The sequence below is a fragment of the Melospiza georgiana genome, chromosome 15 (genome assembly GCF_028018845.1).
Source record: "Melospiza georgiana isolate bMelGeo1 chromosome 15, bMelGeo1.pri, whole genome shotgun sequence".
NCBI classification, from domain to species: domain Eukaryota; kingdom Metazoa; phylum Chordata; class Aves; order Passeriformes; family Passerellidae; genus Melospiza; species Melospiza georgiana.
Window position 1 is genome coordinate 6352819 of NC_080444.1, and position 22554 is coordinate 6375372.

General features: G+C 47.7%; 1 protein-coding gene across 1 annotated transcript in view; it reads left to right on the forward strand.

Annotated features, from left to right (window-relative positions):
• FAT2 (FAT atypical cadherin 2) overlaps positions 1 to 22554 on the forward strand; it is a 55575-nt gene that overhangs the window by 17671 nt on the left and 15350 nt on the right. Inside the window, exons 4-15 of the mRNA XM_058034835.1 lie at positions 4127 to 4188; positions 5100 to 5411; positions 6032 to 6242; positions 8571 to 8710; positions 10130 to 10405; positions 10839 to 11049; positions 12018 to 16070; positions 18397 to 18593; positions 19216 to 19369; positions 20042 to 20275; positions 21064 to 21453; positions 22235 to 22449. Coding sequence (XP_057890818.1) covers positions 4127 to 4188; positions 5100 to 5411; positions 6032 to 6242; positions 8571 to 8710; positions 10130 to 10405; positions 10839 to 11049; positions 12018 to 16070; positions 18397 to 18593; positions 19216 to 19369; positions 20042 to 20275; positions 21064 to 21453; positions 22235 to 22449 — 6455 coding nt within the window. The remainder of the gene's footprint in view (positions 1 to 4126; positions 4189 to 5099; positions 5412 to 6031; positions 6243 to 8570; positions 8711 to 10129; positions 10406 to 10838; positions 11050 to 12017; positions 16071 to 18396; positions 18594 to 19215; positions 19370 to 20041; positions 20276 to 21063; positions 21454 to 22234; positions 22450 to 22554) is intronic.

Genomic DNA, 22554 nt, shown 5'->3' on the forward strand with positions numbered 1-22554 from the left:
GAATGAAACACTATTGCAGGTAACCTAATTTGGTCCCTGGTTGTGTGTTTGATTCAGTGCCTTGACATGGGCTGGATTGTGGAGATATAACCAGCAGGGCCCTTGACTTCTCTTGAGGCCTTGCAGGGGAGCCAGAACAGCCATGGTAACTGTCCTGGCTTCTCCAGCATTCCCAAACACCACAGGAAGGCTCTAAGATCTCCAAGCTCCGAGCTCTCTAATGAGGGTGGAGGAAAAGGAGGAAAATACATGAAAGGCTGATGAGAAGAGGGAACAAAACTGTGCACTGAGATGAAAGCTCTGTGCCACGGGCAATGGAATCTCTCCAGCCCAGCCGGGCAGCTGGTGTGGAGCAGGGTTTGTGGGAGACAGGGGTAGAGGGATGCATGGAGAGATGGGCAGGTAGCAGGGCTTGGGGTATTATTGTGCCGGAAAGGTTTTCAGCTTGTTTTGTTCAGGATTTGATGTGAAGGGGGTTTGAGTGCAGACAGGACCAGGAGGAACTGGGAGGCTGTGGCAGGACAAAGCCATTCATCCTGCTGAAAGGCTGTTTGAAGAGTCCTTTTACTTTGGGTTATTTGTCTCCAGCTCTTATCTAGTGCTTGTTCTTCTGGTGTTTCTTGTGCTGTGGCAGTGTCCATTGGCTTCCCCAGGGTGTCTGTCGTTCCCTGCAAGGAGAGATTTCTCTGCATGGAGGGACATCCTGCTCTTTAGGCCCAAGGGATGGTTGCATGGCTGCTCCCCAAAATTAACATAACACACAGCTGAGCATGGAGCAGTGCACAGTGGGGTCAGAACAAGAGGTGGGATGGTAGGAAGAGAAGAATAAAAAGGTTAAATGGAAACAGGAGTAAGACAAGAGAAAGAGGGTTTTAGGAGGACAACCTCTTCCCTTCTCAAGCTCTTGTGAAAGCCTCAGTGCCTGCAAACCTGATTCTGCCTATTTTAGCTATCTTAGATTTTCCCCCCTGCAGCAAGGGCAGGGGGCCAGCAACCTCCAGCCCTGTTCTTGCCAGCAGAAGTTATTATTATTTTTTGTTCCCTGACAACAGTGCCCTGGTAATTCTGGTGCTCTTGTTCCAACATGACCAGCCTTCCTCTCTGCCCTTTGCAGGCAGCAAGCAGGAGAGAGGCAGACAATCCTTCCTCACTGCTGTGTGTGGACAGGCTGCTGGAGCACAGTCTGTGCCTGCCTGCATACAGGCAGCAGAAGGCATTGTTCCTGGGCCCTCACCTGGATGCAGAGCTTGGCTAATTGGCCAGCTGCAATTAAGACTTTTGACGGTGTTGTTCAGTCTCTGTAGGATTCAGCAGAAACCATCAGGGCCTCATGCAAGAACACAAATACAGGACACCCACTCAACTCCATCACAGGTCCCATGGGACAGGCTGGATGGGGTTTTCCAGCAGGGCAGGGCGCTGATAACTCACACACATGCACATGCACACACAAAACACTCATTAAAACTAAGCATGCACTTCCCAGGCCTTGTAGGGGACAGCAGAAAGAACCAAGGAACTGTGTCCCCAGGCCACAACAGCTGATGGCAGCTCCCTTTAATAACAGCTTCCACTTGCATTTTAGCCCTCTGGCCTCACAGGGTGTATAAGCAAGCAGCACCAAGAGAAAATGTGCATTAATCCCAGATGCCTCTCTCAGGAGCTGTGTGCAGGGTCCATCTCCCCAGCTCCAGGTGCTCCGTGCCCATGTGAACACTGCTGTCAGTTTGTGCATCTCAGCACCGCGGCTCCAAATGGGAATTAGGGTGATGAACCCTAATTAATTAACCACAAGGCCTTTCAGATCCCAGGGCAGAGTGGTGACCGGCTCCAGAGCGGGGAACCAGGAGTAAGGGACAGAGTTTGCCTGGGGTCAGGAGGAGAAGCCAACCCTTTGCCTTGTGGCTCAGCAGATGTGAAGATAAAGCAAAAAAATTCCATCTGGTGAGACTCCCAGCTGGGATACAGCACAGGTTATGTGACAGAGAGCAGAGTCAGCTCTTACTCCCCGGGAGAATGAGCATCTTCAGTGATACAGACATTCAAGTGTCATTAAATTCCAGTTCATCTGCCTTCACTACAGTCCTTCTCCAGCACTAGAAAGCTGAGCATAGTTCCTATGAGCTATGATCTTTCATGTTTTTCATTGAGTCATGGAAGAATTTCAGGCTGTGGCCAAACAAATCCAGATAGTTACTCTAGAGTGGTTAAGTTCTCTTCCATTAGCTGGTGTGCAGTAATCCAGTACAAACTAGGTGTTAGTCTGCTGCAACTGGATTTTGGAATTTGATAAACCAGAAACATCCCCAGTGTGCACATGAGTGTCTGTTTTCAATATCTTTGTGTCCTGTGGGCAAAATTATGAAGCATTCCCTGAAGTAGCTGCAGTCCTGTCCTCACTACCAACTTACTGGTAGTGAGGACAGGAACATCAGAGATCTCAGTGAGCTGCTGCTGCAATTCCTTCTCCAGGCCCCCATTAGAAGAGCATTTCCATGAGTTTTGCTGCTAATGGGGCCATACGGGCTCTCACTAACCTGGGAAAGTTTTAAAAGCTCCTCAGCCAGCGGGCTCTCTGCTGAGTCCTCTTCACCTGCTGAGATGTTAAAAGGATGATTAGGGAGAGGAAAAACCCCACTATGACAGACAAGCAAACAGAATTTTTCAAGCCATCTTGTCATAACGCATTAAGGAGTGTTGATTTATGATTGTAAGGGCATCAAATAAATGTTTATCACCGTGGCTGGTGCCAAATGTGAATAATCCCAGAGAACAAGTGGAAACGGTGAGCACGAGTCATGTTCCAAGCAGCTGCTCCTTCCTCCCTCCTTCAGCTGCCTCGTGTTTCCTGCAGCCATCTGAAATTTTCTCCTGCTGTCATGCTCAGACAGACATACACAAAAACTATAGTACACCTGAAGACAACACTGTTAATTAAAGCTGTCTGGTTTTGCACCAGAAATGAGAGTAGAGATGGGTTCGTGCAGCTGGGATGTACAAGTCTTTCATGGCACGTGCTCACACAGACATGGCATCCCATGGGAAGCATTTCCCAGGGTAGCATGAACCTCTGTCAGTGCTTGCTGTGCTCAGGGAAATTCACCCTGCCTTTTGCTGGTGTGAAGAAGGAAGGAAGCAGAACTTCCCTTCACAGGAGAGAGAGACCGTGATAACCGGGAGTGGACAAAAACACTCACCTGTGTCAGCCTTGATGACTTTCAGGAGTTCAAATATTATATATGCAATTTCCATTGTTGGTAAAGCAGTTGTAAAATGATTTGGAGCTGCTTTTCCTCAAAAGTGAAGAGTCAAGGCACTCAGCAAGGACTGTTGTGAAACCAGACCTGGAAAGAGAAGCCTCAACTCCATCCTTTTCGCTCTTTCATCTACTCAGCTTAGTCATTGATGGGCCAAAAAGGGGCAATTATGATGTTTTTGTTTCAACTCTATTTTGTTTCAACTCAAAGTTCTTCCCTCCTGCATCCAACCTATTCCCTGTGGCTAAACTACTGTTTATTTTTCAGAAATCCCTCAAATCTTGCAATTGTTGGAGGAGTCACCCTCTGTCTCAGCAAGGCTTAAATATTATACCAACATTATTTTTGACTGTGTACCTTATTTTTAGCCTGAATGCATTTGTTCTAGCAGTTGAGTAGAGGGTATTTCCCAAGACAGGAGACAAACTTTTGTCAAAACACTGTAAATTACAGAGAGCAAGGTTCAGCAGAGGAAAAACAGGAGTAGAGACTTGTTAAGAGGCCAGACTTGTGCCAGCACATGCAGAACGTTTCTTACTTAGAGGCATAAGAAAAGTTTTGTTTTCGTGGTCCTGCAGCTTTTCTCACCTAATGCCTTGCCAGCCCTCAACTGATGCAGGCATCTGGTAGGTGTTCCCCCTCCTCCGTGGTCTCTGTGATCAGAGAGCAGCAGCAACACCTCCACAGAGGGATTCAGGCTGGCAGGGGATGGGTTACCCTCTGGGGGTATCTGCCTTTCTCCTCTGATCACAAAGGGAGCCTGAAACGGGACAGGTGGGCAGGCTCATCTTGGGCATTCAGGGATCTGATCAGCCCCGGCTTTTCTTGCATGCTGAGTCTTGGAGCTCAAAGGGTTTCTTTCTTGGCAGGTCTGATTTCCACGACTTCACGGCAGCTGGATCGAGAATACAAGGCTGAACATATCCTAGAGGTGGGTAATGATGATTGTAATTAGCTTTATTTACCTACAAGTGTATTAAGTCCTCAAAGGGTTTTCCTTGCAAGTTGGAGCACAGAGAAAGAATCTCATCCCATCAGCTCCCAACTGCTGGGAAACTTAATTAAATGGTGTGTGTTAACCCCAGAGACAGCTGCAGCAGTACTGCAGGGTTTATTATTTTCTTGCTGAGGACTGGAGCAAAAGTTCTGTTCTGGAAGCTGTGGGAATGCAGGAAGGGGACTGGAACTGTCCTCTAGCAGGATGGTTTATACATCATGGGGGAAAGAACAAGCCAGAGAAACCCACCCTTGTTTATCTCATTGTATCAGATGTTGCTGTATAGCTTTGCTCACCAGCCCCCATCCCCAGCTGCTCACAGCTATGAGTATTCCCATCAGAGAGATCTGGAGGTTTTTGAGCCTATCAGGGTCTATCATTTCTGTCTGCAGTGCAACATGCTGGGAGCGTGCACAGGCAGGGCAGGGTGAGGATGGCTGGTGCCTGGCCAAGCCGTGGCAGTACAGATGTTTTCAGATCTCTAATCTGTGTGTGATCTCTAAAAAGCTCCTGACCCACTGCCCAGAGCAGCTGGAGGCAGGAACCCTGCAAACTCATCATGGACAGGCCCTGCACAGTGCCAGCTGCAGCCCCCAGGCTTTGCCCTGCAGAGAGGAGCAGTGCCTCTGAAAATGCTGAGATACAAACGCAGACCCACACAAAACCCCCTAGCTGAATCCTTGTCCACCAGGTTGGAGGCTGACTGGTCACACTCTAGGTCACCTAAGAGCCCTGTCACTCGCTCCCTTTGGTTGCTGAGTCCTTGCCCACCAGGATGGAGGTTTGCTGGTCACACTCTAGGTCGCCTCAGAGCCCTGTCACCTACTCCCTTTGCTTGCTGACAGGTGGCTGTCTCTGACAACGGAGAGCCAGCCCTGAAGTCCACCAGCAGAGTCGTGATCCAGGTGCTGGATGCCAACGACAGCCCTCCCAGTTTCCCCCACAAGCTGTTCATGGTGCAGCTCCCCGAGAGAGAGGCCTCAGAGACCCCGCTGCCCGTGTACAGGCTGATCGCCTCCGACCGCGACCAGGGCCAGAACAGCCAGGTCACCTACACCATCGAGGAGGAGGAGGAGGGCATCTTCACCATCAACCCCACAACCGGCACAGTCTTCTCCAGGAAAGCTTTTCCTGCCTCTGAATACAACATACTCACGGTGAGAGGAGGGGGAAGCGCAAAGAGCGGATGGGGAGAGACAGGCGGAGCGGGAAAGAGAGAAAGGGTTCAGAAAGAGAAAAGATGAAAGAGATGGAGAGAATGCAGCAGTGGAGAGGAGGAGAGCTTGAATAAGGCAAATGTGTTAAGGGAGAGAAAGTGGGAATGGTAGGAAGTGCAGACAGTAGGAAGCTATTAAAAATGGACAATAAATGTAAAATTAATTGTCCAACCTATCTTCAGAGAGGAATACAGTGATCCATGATCCCATATGGCTGTGGACCCAAACCTGAGCAGTTTTTGGGTTCCATCATGCCTCTATATGGCATTCTGATCAGGTCATGGAGCTTGGATGTGGGTTCAAAGCCTTCCCACAATCTGTGGTACTTGCAAACAAGGCTTGTGATCCAGGTCTCTGCTATGGATAGAGCTTGGCAGATTTACTTGACAGTAAAGAGGAATTTGAGCTGCATGGCTCTGTCTTGGAAGCAACCAGAGCATGAGCCACTGCCTCAGGGTCTGTTTCATGGGATTTTGGGCGCACTGGGAGCTGAAACTTTCCCTGGAGCTCCCATGAGCTAACTCAGCTCTCTCCCTGGGTGCACATGCCTTCCTCTGCAGGTCAAGGCCACAGACGGTGGCAGCCCCCCGCTCTCCTCCCACGTCAGGCTCCACATCAGCTGGGTCGCCCGGCCCAGCCCTTCCTCAGAGCCTCTGGCTTTTGATGAGCCCCACTTCAACTTCGCTGTGATGGAAACAGATCCTGTGAACCACATGGTGGGAGTGATCAGCATCGAGATGGGCCCCAGCCAAGTGTGGTTTAATATCACAGGTGAGGCACAGAAATCAGAGCAGTGTCCATGAGCGTTTGCTCTGGCTCCCTTGGCTTTCAGCGCTCGCATGCCTGAGCTAATGGAATTGTTTGCTTTAGGTGTAGGTGAGCTACAGGGAAAGCTTTCTCACAGGCACCAGGAGGTTTAAACAGCCATTAGACAAAGCTGCCCATCCAAGGCCTCAGGTGCCAAGTGCAATTACCCAACATGATTTTTTAATGGCAGTCTGGAACTTGCCTGTGTTTGAGGTGTTCTCCGATGTCACACGAAAGGCAGGGCATGCCAGTGCCAGCTCCTCCTGGAGTCAAGTGACACTCTTGGTTTTGTTAAAACTGCCAGCGAGGATCCAGGTGTGTGGCTGAGTGTTACAGATACCCCCCATATCTCTCTCCCTGTTGAGTCTTGAGCAGGGAATGGAGAAGGAAGCATTCCTCAAAGACTTGGTCTGCCCTAACTTGTGGGGCTCTCCCTTCTTCCTCACCACATCCCAGGGGTGATTTAGACATGGAATGTGGAACTCTAGGGCCTCCTTCAAGACACAGGATTCAGAGGGGACGTGGGCTGTCCCCCCAGGGGACTCTCCAGGCATTGTGTGCAGAACTGGTCCTACCAACAAGGGCCAATTGTGCTCGTGTAATTTGATGTTTTGAAGTGGTGCCCTAATCAACCTTGCACAGCCTTTCTCTGGTACTGCCTGCAGGGCCTGTCCTTGTCAGACAAAGCCTTAATTGGGCAAGTGAATAGTTTCTCCCCTTACTGTGTTAGGGCAAGGATAATGGTGTATAAATACAATTAACCAACAAAAGATACAACACTACAAGAAGCAAGAAAATATCGGTGCAAGGTTTATCTGGCATTAATAGTGTCTGCTTGGGTCTGCAGAATTAACGGTGTATTCCTCTGAATGTTATCCCATCATTTCCCTGCTAAGTGCTGGAGCGTAGCTTGACCTCATCTTTCCCAGTTCCCAGAGCTCCAAGTGATGCTGAAGGCTGTCTTGGTTTCTATCCTGCTGGAAAAGGACAGGATTTTATTTTCCCTGCAAGGGAAGGAAAGCATCATGGTAGCTGGCAACCAAGGGGATGATGCAGAGATCCAGGAGCCTTCAGCATCTCATTCAAAGCTTCCCCAGACCACAATCACTTTGTCACTGGGATTGATGGAGTCTGCAAAAACTCTGACAAAGCAACATCACTCCTCATCTCTTTCCTTTTCTGGGTGTCTTCTTTCCATCGGACACTGTGCACAGGGAGCTCTTCTGTCTTTTCTCAGGGAAAGACATCCATGGGTCTCTCTTCCCTCTGTCTGTGCTTCTTTCTGTCTCCTTCCCAGCAAGAGAGCAGTGGTCTGGATGGCTGGTGAGCACTGCATTCCTCCAGCAAGGGAAGATTTGTAATTCTACAACCAGCAAAGATTTTACCAGCTGGTAATAGAATAAAGCAGAACCCAGAGCATCCAGTAGCCAGGAAGGAAGAAGTTGAGACCTGAGATAAATTACAGGAAACTGTTTCAGCTTCTCCATATCTCAGAGCAGCTTTGCAGGGTTTAATGTGCAAGAGGGGCCCAACAGGCCCCAGCAAGTGAGGCATGAGAGAGGAGCTGCCATGCCAGGGCTGAGCAGCAGTAGTGTGAGGGACAGCTTTCTGCTGCTGAGCTGCTCAGGCCTGCTGTTCCTGGCCATTCTCAGCCATCTGGGTTGGAGTCAACAGGCTCTGCTCACCCTGGAAGCACCGTCTGCCTCCCCAACTGTTGGAGTGTTGAGAATTCAGGGAGCTCACAGGCTCCCAGCCACGATGATGGGGACCATTGCTGATATGCCCACAGTGTGACCTTGAATCAGAAGCCAGCAAGAGCCCTGTTCTGCCCAGCAGGTCCCTGCTCCATGCTAAGCTAGTGATGGTGCATGGCTGGAAACCTTGTGCAAATAAATCAATGCTCAAATGGGCCTGTTGCCAGTCTAGCCAGGATATCACATGCATAAGTGCATCCTTTCCCCTTCTCTTCTCCTCCTCCTCATTTTCTCTCATTCCCCTCATCTTCCTTTTCACACTCCTTGGTCACCATCTGTGACTGTCCCTTTGTCCAGCTTTGCCTCTTTGCCTTGTCCTCCCCATCTCCTGTGTGCATCCATCCATCCATCTATCTATCTATCTATCTATCTATCTATCTATCTATCTATCTATCTATCTATCTATCTATCTATCTATCATCTATCTATCTCATGTTATTTTGAGTTTCCAGATTTGGAATGAACCTTACCTGTGGCACTGTCCCCAGTCTGGCTGACTGTAACTGCCCTCCTGTTTCCCTGTCTCCCCCTGCCCCAGGTGGTGACGATGACATGGATTTTGACATTGAAAAGAGCACAGGCAGCATGGTCATTGCAAGACCTCTGGATGCAAGGAAGAAGTCAAGCTATAACCTCACAGTAGAAGTCACTGATGGGTCGAGTACGATCAAAACCCAGGTAATGTTTTTTTCTTTATTGGAGACCCTGTTGAGAGGGAGCATATGCCAAAGGGAACCTTTCCTCTGGATCTGCTGAGCTTTGGATCCCGTGCCAGGCACAGAAATGTCCTCACACTGTGATCCTCCATTACACAGTGACAGTGTAATGGAGGATCCTGCAGTACACAGATCTTACACCGAGCTATGATTGTTTTTATGTTGTTGGAAACACAGCTGGTCTAGGAAAGCTTGGATCTTTCCTGTTGATCCCAGGCAGCACACAGGGACACATCCACACCAGCCAAGCTCCAAAAGGAGGCACTTCACTCTCAGGCATGTCCCTGAGCCCCGGCTAAAATGATGAGATTTTGCTCATCTTTACTACCCTGAGGAGGGGTGTTCAAGGCATGATCTTTCACTAGTCATTTTCTCCATGCATAAGAAGCAGCCAAAAATCCAGCCCTCAATGCACAGGAAGACCTAGGATGTGAGTCACCTGTCAGTAATGCTTATCATGGGAAATTCTCTGTGGGGGATGATGAGTGAGGAACTCCACCATTCCTGTGAAACGTGATGCTAACGGATGGCCACATGTCTCAACTGTCTTCAAGTATTGTTCCAAATAAACAAACAAAGCCCCACCTTGCCTAGTGTGCATTCCATGCCACCTTGCATCTCATCCCCACGTTTATTTTGGCACTCAAGGCCGCGAGCAGATGTCAAGAAACCTGCTCGTGTAAAACCCCCATGGCATGCTCAGGTTTGCTGAAGGAAGCAAATTATTACACTTGGTTGAGGCTTCCTAAGATGCAGGAGGCACATCAGTAGGAGGGGCAGGACAGCCAGGGTAGGAGACCACACAGGAGAAAGCAGTGACTTCCCCAGCAGGATTCAGGATTCCCAGCATGTGCTATTCAACGCAGAGAGGAAAACTTGGCTAAAAAGGGTAGAACAGAAATTTTGCTTCTCCACACAGTTGCTGCTCTTGAGATAGGCCAGATCCTCCCTTCTTTAACCAAACATCCCCTTCTGTCAGCTTTCTGTTGAGTAAATAGTGGGGCTTGCTGTGTAGGCACCAGCCAGCAGCAAAGCTGGCACCACGACTGAGCTGCTGCTGCTTTCCATGGCAGGCTCTGACTGCTTCCCCATGTGCCAAGTGCAGGCACGTTCACTCTGAAGGCCTTGCCAGAGACTGGAGAGATTTTGAACAAGGAGAGGAAGCAAACTGAAAAACACAAAAGGGGAAAGCACAGCAGGTTTTCCTTGGGATCAAGGACAAAGGGGCTCTTGGTCATCACGGATGGCAAAGCTCCAAGAGTTGGAAAACTGTGATGGTTATGGCACTCAGAGTGTGTCAGCACCCAAGAAGGATTGGGAGCTGAGAGTTTACATGGCTGCTTGTCCAGTTGCTGCACTCACTGTGCTATCTCTCACACAGGCATTTATCCACGTGATTGACATCAACCAGCACCGTCCCCACTTTCTTCAGAGCCACTACGAGGTGAGGATTCCTGAAGATACCCCCTCAGGGAGAGAAATCCTTCGAGTCAGTGCAACAGACAAGGACAAAGGAAAGGGGCTTATCTACACCATCCATGGCAGTGTGGACCCCAAAAGCACAAGACTTTTCCAGCTGGATCCAGGCAATGGAGCCCTCACAACAGCAGAAGGCTTCAGTTCCCAGCCCATGCCTCAGCACACCCTCACAGTGATGGTGAGTCCTAACCAAGCCCAGCCAAGCTGAGTCCACCGGTTTGGCCAGGATATATGGGTCACTGGAGAAATTAAAAGTGGTTCTAGTCTTTGAGGGAGGATTTGTCTGGAGCAATAGGGAAGAGGAAAGCAGGGTGTTAACCTTTACTATATGGCTAAATGTAGGTAACACCCTGCATTCCTCTAACCACCTTCTTTGGAGGGCCACTGGATTCTTACAAAAGAAAACACAGTGTGTAATAGTTAATGTTTGCTTTCAAATTCAAGGCTGAGCTTTGGTTCTGAAACTTCCAGGCTCATTCCCAGCCAAGCGGTTGGTACCATTGCAAAACAGCCATCTCTGTAAGAGTGCTGATGAGTTACTTGGAATATGGTGCAGGCAAGACTGGCTCGTCCCTGGGTGTGACTGTTCCTGCTCTCTCTCTGCCATTCAGGTGCGAGACCAGGAGGTCCCCATCAAGCGGAACTTCGTCCGAGTCATCGTGCACGTGGACAGCTGCAACCTTCACCCTCCCCAGTTCAGCAGCATCCATTACGAAGCAGAAGTGCTGGACTCTGCCGTGGTGGGCACAGAGGTCATACAAGTCAGAGCCCTTGATCAGGACCAGGGAGCTAATGCTGAAATCCACTATTCCCTTCAGGCAGGTGAGAGCCATGCAACAAGAATGGTTTAGGTTGTGATCATACCTGCATTACCATGCTCTAACTGGTGGCCACTCGACCAGCTTTCTCTGGCTGTTCCAAGGAACATCAAATGGTTGCACAGTTCTAAAATGTGATTTTCTTCCTACCCAGAAAAAATCCAGAGTGAGTAGGTAATGTCCATATTATGGATTATTAGCATCTTTTCTTAAGAAGACAGCTTAATGTTGAGTCACTGGTCAAAGAAAAATAGTGACTGAACAAGTTAGAACAGCCTAAAATCTGCTCCTCTTCTTCCATGGGAACTATTCAGTTGTTAGGCAAAAGTACTCCCAATTCCCACAGGAGTCATCACCATTCCACTATTTCTACCAAGAAATACATCCTCAAGGAATGGTGAGAACCCTCTCAGCATTGACTGGTGGTGGTTTTGAGTCATTCATGTTCAATGGGCAAATATTTTATCATTCACTATGAAGGTTAAAACTGAAGTATTTATGTCTGTGCCACACGGCCTATTTAGCCTGTAAACTCTCTGCAGGAGACAAGCCATCCTTTGCTCCATCTTTCTCACTGCAATTTGGATCAAGGACTGAGGAATTTAATTGCCCCTGAAGTATTGGTAATTACAAGCATGACAGGGCTTGAAGGAACTAGTACTGTCTGTGCTACCATGTTCTGCACACGAGGCAAAAGCTTCAAGCACATGCTCTGCCACCACTAAATATGTTTAAATTAGAAGAGTGTTTATCTCCAATTTACATTTTGATTGATTCAAATGTTAGCTCACAGATCCCAATGGGTTTGTTGTTCTTACAATTAAAATTATTTAGAAATTAATTAATTTCTCTCAGTAGAAGAAACAGATGTTAATCAGGTCTGCAGTCAGGAGAATCTATGAAAAAGAGTTGTAGAAAACAAAGACCAGTAAGATGTCTGCATTCTTCACTCTGTAATTTCTCTTCTTGCAGGTAATGGGGAAGGCTTCTTTAGCATCGACCCATATTCTGGAATTGTTACAGTTGCCCAGAAACTGGACCCATCCAGGCAGGAGCGATTTACTCTCATTGTAAAGGCAGAAGATCAGGGGTTTCCTCAGCTTAAAGATTCTGCCACAGTACATGTCCACATTAGACCCTCGGATCGAACCCCTCCAAAATTTCCAGAGGCTGAATACATCACAGAGATCAGTGAATCCACTGCTATTGGCTCTCCTCTGATCCAGGTTTCAGCCACAAGCTTGTCACCAGTCAGCTATGAAATAAAAGATGGAAATGGAGATGGAGTGTTCTCCATGAACTATCAGTCAGGCCTTATTTCTACTCAGAAGAACTTAGATTTTGAGCAGGTGTCTTTTTACCAGTTGAAAATCCGTGGTACCAACATGGCTGGAGCATTTATGGACGCAGTGGTGCTCATCTATGTCATAGATGAGAATGACAATGTGCCAGTCTTCGTTAAGCCTTCCTTCGTTGGCTGGATCATGGAGAATGCCCCATCCCAAAGCATGGTTCTGGATGAAAGCAACGCTCCCCTCGTCACCTATGCAACAGATGCTGATCAAGACTCCAATGCTTTGCTGACCTATGAGATTTTGGAACCAGAGGCACTGAAATACTTCACCGTGGATCCCAGCACAGGGACGCTGACCAGTCGTGCTGATATAGACTATGAGCTCACCCCAGTTTTCCACTTCAGTGTACATGTGCATGACGGTGGAAGTCCCAGCTTGTTTGCATCCAAGCCTGCCAAGGTCACAATCCACGTTAAAGATGTCAATGATTCACCTCCAGTCTTTCTCAAAGACACCTATGACATTTCTGTCTTGCTACCTGCCCACCCAGGGATGGAGCTTTTGTCAGTGCAGGCGAAAGATGCAGACTCGGAGGTGACCTACAGCATCGTGGAAGGGAACCTTGACAATGCATTCCATATCCATCCACTAACAGGTCTCATCTCCATTCATAACACAACTGGCCTGAGAAGCTACCAAGAGCTCACAGTCAGAGCTGGTGATGGCTTGTATAAGAGCACTGCTCTGGTTAAGCTAAATTTAACTCAGGCACAAGGTACCAGCTTGAAATTTGAGCAAGACGTATATACAGCAACTGTGTTGGAGAACTCTACGGATGAGAAGACTCTAACCATTCTTGGGGTCAAAGGATATCAGCTAAATGAGCCCCTTTTCTACTCACTGTTGAATGAAAAGGAAAGGTTCAAAATGATCCAGGCCTCTGGAGTTCTTCAGACCAAGGGTGTGAAATTTGACCGCGAAATGCAAGACGTGCACGAGGTAGCTGTGGAAGTGAAGGACAACAGGAAGCCACCAAGAGTGTCCCAAGCCACAGTCAGAGTTTATGTAGAGGATGTCAATGACAACCCCCCACAATTTGAGAATGTGCCGTACTACGCCTCAGTGCAGGATGGCACAGAGCCAGGGGATGTCCTTTTTCAGGTGTCAGCAACAGACAAAGACATAGGGGATAATGGAGCTGTTACCTACTCATTTGCAGAGGAATACAAATACTTTTGGATTGACCCTTACCTTGGAGACATCTCCCTTAAGAGGCCTCTTGATTATCAAGCGTTAAATAAATACAACCTTCGGGTCATTGCTAAGGACAAAGGAGAGCCTCCCCTGCACGCTGAAGAGGAGGTTGTGATCAGTGTGAGGAACAGATCCAACCCTCTGTTCCAGAGTTTGTATTACCGAGTGAAGGTGCCAGAAAACGTCCCCCCATACACATCTATCCTCCACATCCAGGCCCGCAGCCCCGAAGGCTTGCGCCTCATCTACAACATTGTGGAAGAAGATTCCCTGAAACTCTTCAACACCGACTTCAAAACTGGTGTCCTCACTGTCACAGGGCAGCTGGACTATGAGCTAGAGACAAAACACACATTCACTGTCAGAGCCACAGACACAGCACTTGGATCCTTCTCAGAAGCCAGAGTAGAGGTGGAGGTGGAGGACATTAATGACAACCCTCCCATATTTTCTCAGATCGTTTACACAGCGTCTGTCTCGGAGAGTTTGCCACCACAGACCCCTGTTGTCCAGCTCTTTGCCTCTGACAAGGATTCGGGCAGAAACAAAGTGGTCTCCTATCAGATCATGGACGATGGTTCAGATGCTGCCAAGTTCTTTAATATTGATGCCAGCACAGGGCAAATAACAACAGCTCAAGCACTTGATTATGAAACAAATCAACAGTTCCGCATGAAAGTCAGAGCTGTGGATCACGGGGTGCCTCCACTCAGTAGCGATGCCCTGGTAATTGTAGATGTGACGGACATCAATGACAATCCCCCTGAGTTCAGCCAGCTTCAGTATGAAGCCAAGGTCAGTGAAATGGCTACGTGTGGGCACATTGTGATCAAAGTGCAGGCCCTGGACCCCGACAGTGGAGACACCACCCGGCTGGAGTACGTGATCCTCTCGGGTAATGACAACAGGCACTTTGCCATCAACAGCACTTCTGGGATAATATCCATGTTCAACCGCTGCAAAAAGGACTTGGAGCCGTCTTACAATCTCAGAGTTTCTGCTTCAGATGGAGTTTTCAAGAGCACTGTGCCTGTGTATATCAATACCACAAATGCCAACAAATACAGCCCCTCTTTCCAGCAGAATGTGTATGAGGCAGAGCTGGCAGAAAATGCTGAGATAGGAACCAAAGTGATTGAGCTGCTGGCAATTGACCCAGATGGTGGCCCCTATGGCACCATAGACTACACCATCATAAATAAACTCGCCCATGAGAAGTTCTCCATAGACAATAAAGGCTGTATTGCCACACTGCAAAAACTGGACAGGGAAAATTCCACAGAGAGGGTCATTGCCATTAAAGTCATGGCCAAGGATGGGGGTGGGAAGGTGGCCTTCTGCACTGTCAAAATAATCCTTACAGATGAGAATGACAACCCACCTCTGTTCAAAGCCTCTGAATACACCCTGTCCATCCAGTCCAATGTCAGCAAAGGCTCCCCTGTCATCCAGGTGCTGGCTTATGATGCTGATGAAGGTGCAAATGCAGATGTCATTTACTCTGTTGACTCTGTAGAAGATGTGGCAGAAGACCTTGTGGAGATCAATGCTGCCACTGGTGTTGTTAAGGTCAAGGAGAGTCTTATTGGTTTAGAAAACAGAGCCTTTAACTTCAAGGTGAAGGCAGAAGATGGCAGACCCCCTCACTGGAACTCCCTTGTTCCAGTGAATCTCCAGATTGTCCCCAGGGAGGTGACATTGCCAAGGTTTTCTGAGCCCCTTTATACATTCTCTGCATCTGAGGATCTTCCAGAGGGGTCAGAAATAGGGTCAGTCAAAGCTTTTGCAGAGGATCCCATTATATACAGCCTGGTGAAGGGAACCACTACAGAAAGTAACAAGGACGAGGTGTTCACACTGGATGAACAGACAGGGGCTTTGAGAATCAAAAAACCTATGGATCATGAGACCACCAAATGGTACCAGGTGGATGTCATGGCTCACTGCTCACATCTGGAGACTGAGCTGGTCTCTCTGGTCTCTGTGAATATCCAAGTGCAGGACGTGAATGACAACAGGCCTGTTTTTGAGGCAGATCCCTACAGAGCATTTGTCATGGAGAACATGCCTTCAGGAACCACAGTCATCCAAGTGACAGCTAATGACCAGGACATGGGAAGTGACGGGCAGGTGACCTACAGTCTGGAAGCAGAGTCTGGCAACCTCCGTGGGCTGTTCACCATCGACGGCGAGAGCGGCTGGATCACCACCCTGAAGGAGCTGGACTGCGAGGAGCAGGAGATCTACCGCTTCTACGTGGTGGCCACTGACCATGGCAGGAAGGTGCAGCTCTCTTCCCAAACCCTGGTGGAGGTCACGGTGTCTGATGAAAACGACAACGCCCCGCAGTTCACCTCAGAGTTCTACAGGGGGTCGGTCATTGAGAACGCGGAGCCGGGGCAGGTCGTTGTCACCCTGAGCACCATCGACGCCGACATTTCCGAGCAGAACCGCCGCGTCACCTGCTACATCACCGGTGAGTAGTTCCTGACTTCAAATCTCCAGTGGGCAAGGGGAGAATGTCATCTCAAAGTGAGGGTTTGAGACCTTGTCTTACAGGTTGTTAGTACAGATATAGTGTTATGCTGACAGTTCTGTCAGATGCAGGAGATGGAGGCTGAGCTCTGTCGTGAGCTGGACTCATATGAATCTGGGGAATACAAAACCCTTTAGTAACTGCAGTAGGTTGACCATTAAATAACTATCTCACCACTGAATAGTCCTATTTCTCTGGGAATAAATAAATAAGATACATATAAGTAATTATATGTAACTGCAGTGGGTTGATCATTAAAAAACAAATGATCATTAAAATAACTGTCTCACCACTGAATCGTCCTATTTCTCTGGGAATAAAAAAATAAATAAAATACATATTAGTAATTACACTGTACTGTAGAAATATTTATTTACATTTTCTTAAGAGAGGAATATTTCAGACAGCGTAATTGTAATGCCTAATGGAAGGACAGGAGAGGCAGTACAGCAGGGAGGAAGATTTTTTTCACACAGATATTGTGATCTGTATTTAAGTTATTTGACCCAGCCTTTTCTCCTGCCAGCACTGCAGTCAGTTTATACATCACATATGTACCTGTAGCCTATTTGTGTTTTTTAATAACTATGTATAACTTTATGGTATTAAGTATTGTTTCCTACAAAACCACTTGGAGGTTGGCTTAATAACAAGGCTGCAGATAGTCACTCTGCACTGGGGAATATTTAAGACTATCACGTCAATCTTAGAAAAGGTTTTGGCTAACAAGAAATACTAAAAATTACTCTTGCATCCCTGAAACATCACATATGCCAACTAAAATTAACCACTGCTGTAAAATAACAAAAAAGTTACACTGGAATGTTTGTTCTGCATTTGCACAAGTAGAAGCTTGCTTTTATGGTATTTTTTGACCCTAAAGGGTCTTTCTAAGACCTGGGGCAGATCCTTCAAATTAAAATGTTTGTTCAGGCTCAAAGGAGGACCCTTCAGGGTCAAAACATTAGGCCAGATCATGCTGCAGCCTGTTATCTATTGTTGTAACCATCTGAAACAGGGGAGGAATGCTGGTGCTTTCATTTGGTTTATGGCATGCCTAGGTATTTGAAGCCTTTGAGAGGAAAGATTTAATCCATTATGTATTCACGTTTCTGCCATCTTAAAGGTAGTAGTGACTTTCAAGTACTTTAAACCTGAGAGGATGCACACTTATGTCAGGGGTGAACACCTTGTGCTCTCTGCTCTGCGTGTACAAACACAGATCAGACTTCACAAATAAACATGGAAATGCAGCAAAAGAGAGGATTAGGTGAACACAGAGTCCAGCTTCCCCCTGTCCACACTGATTTCAAACACACAGAAACTAAATCTGGGCATGGGCTGGTGTTTCCCAGCATCAGAAGAAGAGCTAGTACAGGTGCCATTGTGCCTCCACAACCTCATCACTGCAGCACAAATGAAAGCAGAAAGGGAATGAATTTAATTTATCCCACTGTGTGAGACCCTTCAGAGTCCAGGATGAACAGATTCCACAGCCAGCTCTCTTCGCTGACCCCCATTGCCTGTTGTGTTTCCTCCTGGGTCAGCAGAGAGCACCAGCTCCTTCCCAGGAGAGAGGGATTCTCCTGTGGCAGCATCCAGCCCATTTAAAATCCAGTATGTGTGACGAGAGTAGGAGCAGCAGGGATCTGGTGTACCAGAGAGCCTGCCTAGTCTGGATTTACCTGTCTCTCATAATTTGGCTCTTACAGAAACAAAAAGTAGCCCCAGAAAACAAAGCTATATGTTAAATACTTCTACAGGTTAGAGGAAGTACAACTGTACATGGTACCATAACCGTAAGATCCAAACCATGTCTGCAGGGTGTTTACAGCTCTTGAATCCTTTTAGGAACATGCACAAAAAAGACTGACAGGCTCTGGGAAGGTGAGACAATGTGTTTTTGAGGCAATGAATATGCATATCTGCAGAACATTACTGACTTTTCTGCAATCAGTTGTTTCCTTCTGTCACTGTAATGTGCAGACAGGGAACAACTTAAATTGTGCAGGGTATTTCCCAGCTGTGCAGTGAGGTTGCCCAAAAGCTCCTCACCTGCTGGATGTGCCACCAGTGCCCTCTCTGCACCACCAGTGTGAGTCAGTCATGGAATCATTTGGGTTGGAAAAGACCTCTAGGAGCTTCCAGGTCCTTCGGGTCTCCCAAGGAGCCATCAGTGGACACACCCATATTCTGTTTCCTTACCCCTTCTGATTTTCAGCCCTTAGTAAATGCCTTTTTTTAATTGCTTCCTGCCCCCTTCTAGAAGGAGACGTACTGGGACAGTTCACAGTTGATGAAATTGAGGGCGAGTGGACAATTTCTTCCAAGAAGCCTCTGGACAGAGAAGATACAGAGAAATATCTCCTAAAGGTTATGGCCTCTGATGGGAAATTTCAGGCTACCACGGAAGTGGAAATTTTTGTATTGGATATCAATGACAATAGCCCTGAGTGTGGCCAGGTAAGACATCTGTTCTGGTACATCAGGGGCATAAAGGGAGATCCTGGGAGGAAAAGAAAACAATACAAAAGAAGAAAGAACAGGCAGAGCATGTTAAAGGATTTGGCCTGTCATAATTCTTCTCACACGATCCTGTTGCTTTGATTATGCTTAACAATTTTAATTAAGCAGCATGTCAAGCAAGAATATTAAATCTAGCCTCCAAGCATGTTTGCCAGCAGCAAGTGAGAGCCTAAGCATTATGAAGAGTAATTTTTGGAGATAAACAATGCCAGGAAGCCTCCTGGGAAGGGGCATGTAAATTACTGAGTTTTATATCCTGCTAAGCTGGGAGATTCCCATCAGGAGGTTAGCTGCTGTAGAGAGCTGATCGCTGGTGTGGACGTCACCCGTGGTGAGAACGAGCAGAGGTGGTTACTTCCCAAAGGAGATTCAAAGGCTTGTGTGAAATGAGCTCACTTGTCCCAGTCCACACCCCAGCAGCCAAGAATGGGAGGCACATTGTGTTCCCCTATAAAACACAGAGTTTATCCTCTGTGAAGCTTCTGTGGGTCTGTTCTCCTTCCATATGGGGTGGAGGTATTTTGGAGAGAGCTCAAATGATTTCTTCTGTCCTGGCCAGATACTCTACACTGGGAGAGTCTCTGAGGATGCTGGGCCAGGTCTTTTAATTTTGAAGATATCAGCAAGCGACCCCGACGTGGGCAGCAATGCTCAGATCACCTACAGCCTGCACGGCCCTGGTGCTGAGGAGTTCCGGCTGGGCCCACACACAGGTGAGAGCAGGGCTGCTTTCATCCTCTTCCTCACCCTCCCCTGAGAAATGCAAGCTCCCAACATGGCTCTACACTGACCTCCTCTCAGCCAACACAAGGAGATGTTTATTCCAGCTAGGAAGGAATGGCCACAGCGTAGAGGAGAGGGAAATCTACATCATCCCGTTTACTCTGTCTGTTTTGTTAAAATGAAGAGCAGACACCATTGCTAGCAGCCAGGTTTCAAGGAGGAAAGAGCAGCAAGTATTTGGCTTGAGCCAAAGACACAAGTTCTAAATCCCAAAACACCTCTTATTGTGTCTTGGTCAGTGTATTTACCCAAACAGACTTGATGATTGTTCTAGAGATCACTTGGGTTCATTACATTGCAGAAAGCTCAGTGCAGTGGAGTTTAGAAGTACAATTTATTTCTGAACAGTTTTATCCCATGATGGCATCCCTTGGATGAAGTTCAGCTGAACTTGCAGGACTGCCCATGCAAAGCCTTGCCAGGGCCCTGGCTGGCAATGATCCGAGGATAGCCCTGGGCAATGTGGCGTGGACACATCACCACTATTAGCTCAATTATTGTCTCCCACGGTTCATCCAGGAAAACAGCTGAACCTCTCTGAGGTCCTGTAGGCTGCAGCTGTGATTGCTGGAGACACGACCACCTCCTGTTCTTTCCCACAGGGGAGCTGACCACATCTGCACCTCTGGACCGTGAGCAGAAGCCCGTGTACCACCTCGTAGCCAAAGCCACTGATGGCGGGGGCCGTTCGTGCCAGGCTGATGTGACACTGATCATTGAGGACACCAATGACAACGCACCCAGGTTCTTCCCCAGCCACTGCGCCGTGGCCGTCTTTGATAACACCACAACCAAGACACCCATCGCTGTGGTTGCTGCCAGGGACCTTGATGAAGGTGAGTCAGAATGGGATTTACGTGTTGGTAGAGTTCATCTTTCATTCTGAATAGAAGCCTTTGAAACGCAGGGAAGTGCTACCGCAGTGGGTTTAGATGATTGAATCTTGGCGAAGATGTGCCTGGATCTCATCACTGACATATTCTTGACTACTGGGCTGGCATCAGCATTTTTGTGACCCTGTTGGAGCACAGTATCTGTAGAAACATGCAGACCTTCCTTGAGAATGTGCTCAGTAACTGTGGCTGTGATGCACAGCACAAACTGTGACCCAGGGATCCAAACTGGACAGAAACTTGTTCAAAGGTGAGGACTGAGAATGAGTGTAATAAAGGAGAAAAGGAGCTTTAGATATTGGTGGGGTAGGTAATATGGATGGGGAGGTCCTCCGGAAAACACAGAGATTCTCAGAAGTGTAGGTAAGGCTCCTAAGAAAGGAACTTTCAGTGAACTTCTCCAGCAGAGGCTGAATTTAGAACAGAAAGATCATATTTCTCTTCTTTGGAAGCAGATATGAAGAGAAATTACATTTGAAAACAAGGTAATTAAAAATGAGGAACACTAGTAAGTGCAGACAGCTGACACTGGTGGGTAATGGTGAGGGCTGGCTAGATGGCTGAACCTGCAGATGGACAGGAGCACACTCAATGTTGGTCTGATGTTCATACAGCCTCCATTTTCCCTGGGAATTGAAGCTCATTCTGTTAATATAATCCTAATGCATTGTAAATAAATAAACCAAACAGCATCCCTACCCATGAATTATTGCAATTTGTTTCCCTTCCAGGTCTCAACGCTGAGGTGGTCTATTCTCTGTCTGACTCTGCCAATGGACACTTTTCAATTGAGGAAACCACGGGGGTGATCCGGCTGGAAAAGCCCCTGAAGGACTCGCAGCACTCGGCCTTTGAGCTGACAGTCTGTGCCACCGACCGGGGCAGCCCGCAGCCCCTCTCTTCCCTGGGCACTGTCACTGTCTCTGTTGTGGATCTCAACGAGTACCTGCCTGTTTTCCTGGCCCCTGAGTACGTGGCCATGGTGAAAGAAGATGTGGCTGTTGGCACCGAGGTCCTCAACTTGTCAGTCCTGACGAGGGACAACGCAGAAAACACAGAGATCAAGTATGAAATTGTGAACGGCAATGACCACGGGAAATTTCAGCTCAACTCAAACACAGGTAAAATGATCTTGTGCCCTAGCAGGTCCAGGATGATCCAACATCAAAGGATGTCTTTGTGTGCATCTTCTCTGGTTCTTCCCCGTTTGGCTCCCACTTCTGCTTACCTCTGTTTTTACCCAGCACAGGAGTAGGGAATACAGTCTTCTTTTCTACTTCAGATTTTGCCATTCAAGTCACTTAAGGAGTGATCCAAATGTTACTGAAATTGATAGAAAGATTCCTCCTGTGTGTCTGAGACAGGTCCAGTGTGAATGAGGGATACATGGAGAACAGGATGAGAAAATTTTCCCACTTCAAAATTCAGGAGAAAGTGTTTTCATTTAAAAAGTCTTTCCATCAAGGTCCCACAAGGAACCTGCTGCCCAGGGTTACAGGCAGCTTTATTCAGTAGTGCTCAATGAACATAGATAATAGCACCCTAACCATGGGCAGGTGTTGAGCCCATAATTACCAGCCAAATAAAGCCCTGTACTGTTTGCACAGCAGTGTGATAAGAGCTGTTATCAGAAGGCCAGTGCTAACTCCCTGAAACAAGCCCTTGGCTGCATCAGCAATGACCTTCTGCCCTCGCTGTAACATCCTCATCAGTGGCTCCTCAGCCTCTCTGGTCACAAGGCTCTTGCTAATTCTTCCTCATCAAGGGGGTTAAAGTTAGGTCAACTACTGTTTCAGCTGGCAGTTTGGCAGTTGCCTTGGCATACCTGCAGTATTCCAAGAAATCTCACGTGCCATTCATTTGAAATATTTTCTGTCCTTTCCTCCCCATCTCTCAACGTAGGTGCCTTATACATCAACGGGAGCCTGGACTTTGAAGCAAGTCATGAGTATTACCTGTCCATTGAGGGCACGAGGAAGGGCTCAGCCTCTCTCAGTGATGTGACCATGGTGGTGATCAACATCACTGACATTAATGACCATGCACCAGAGTTCATCCAGGATCCCTACTCCACTGACATTCGGGAGGATGCTGCCATTGGAGAGATCATCCTCACGGTATGGCTGAACCACGCCAGCTGTCTTTACCTCCTCCTTATTTGTGCTATGCAATATTCACTCCTCTTGTGCACTTTTCTTTTCCTTGGACACAATGACCTCAGT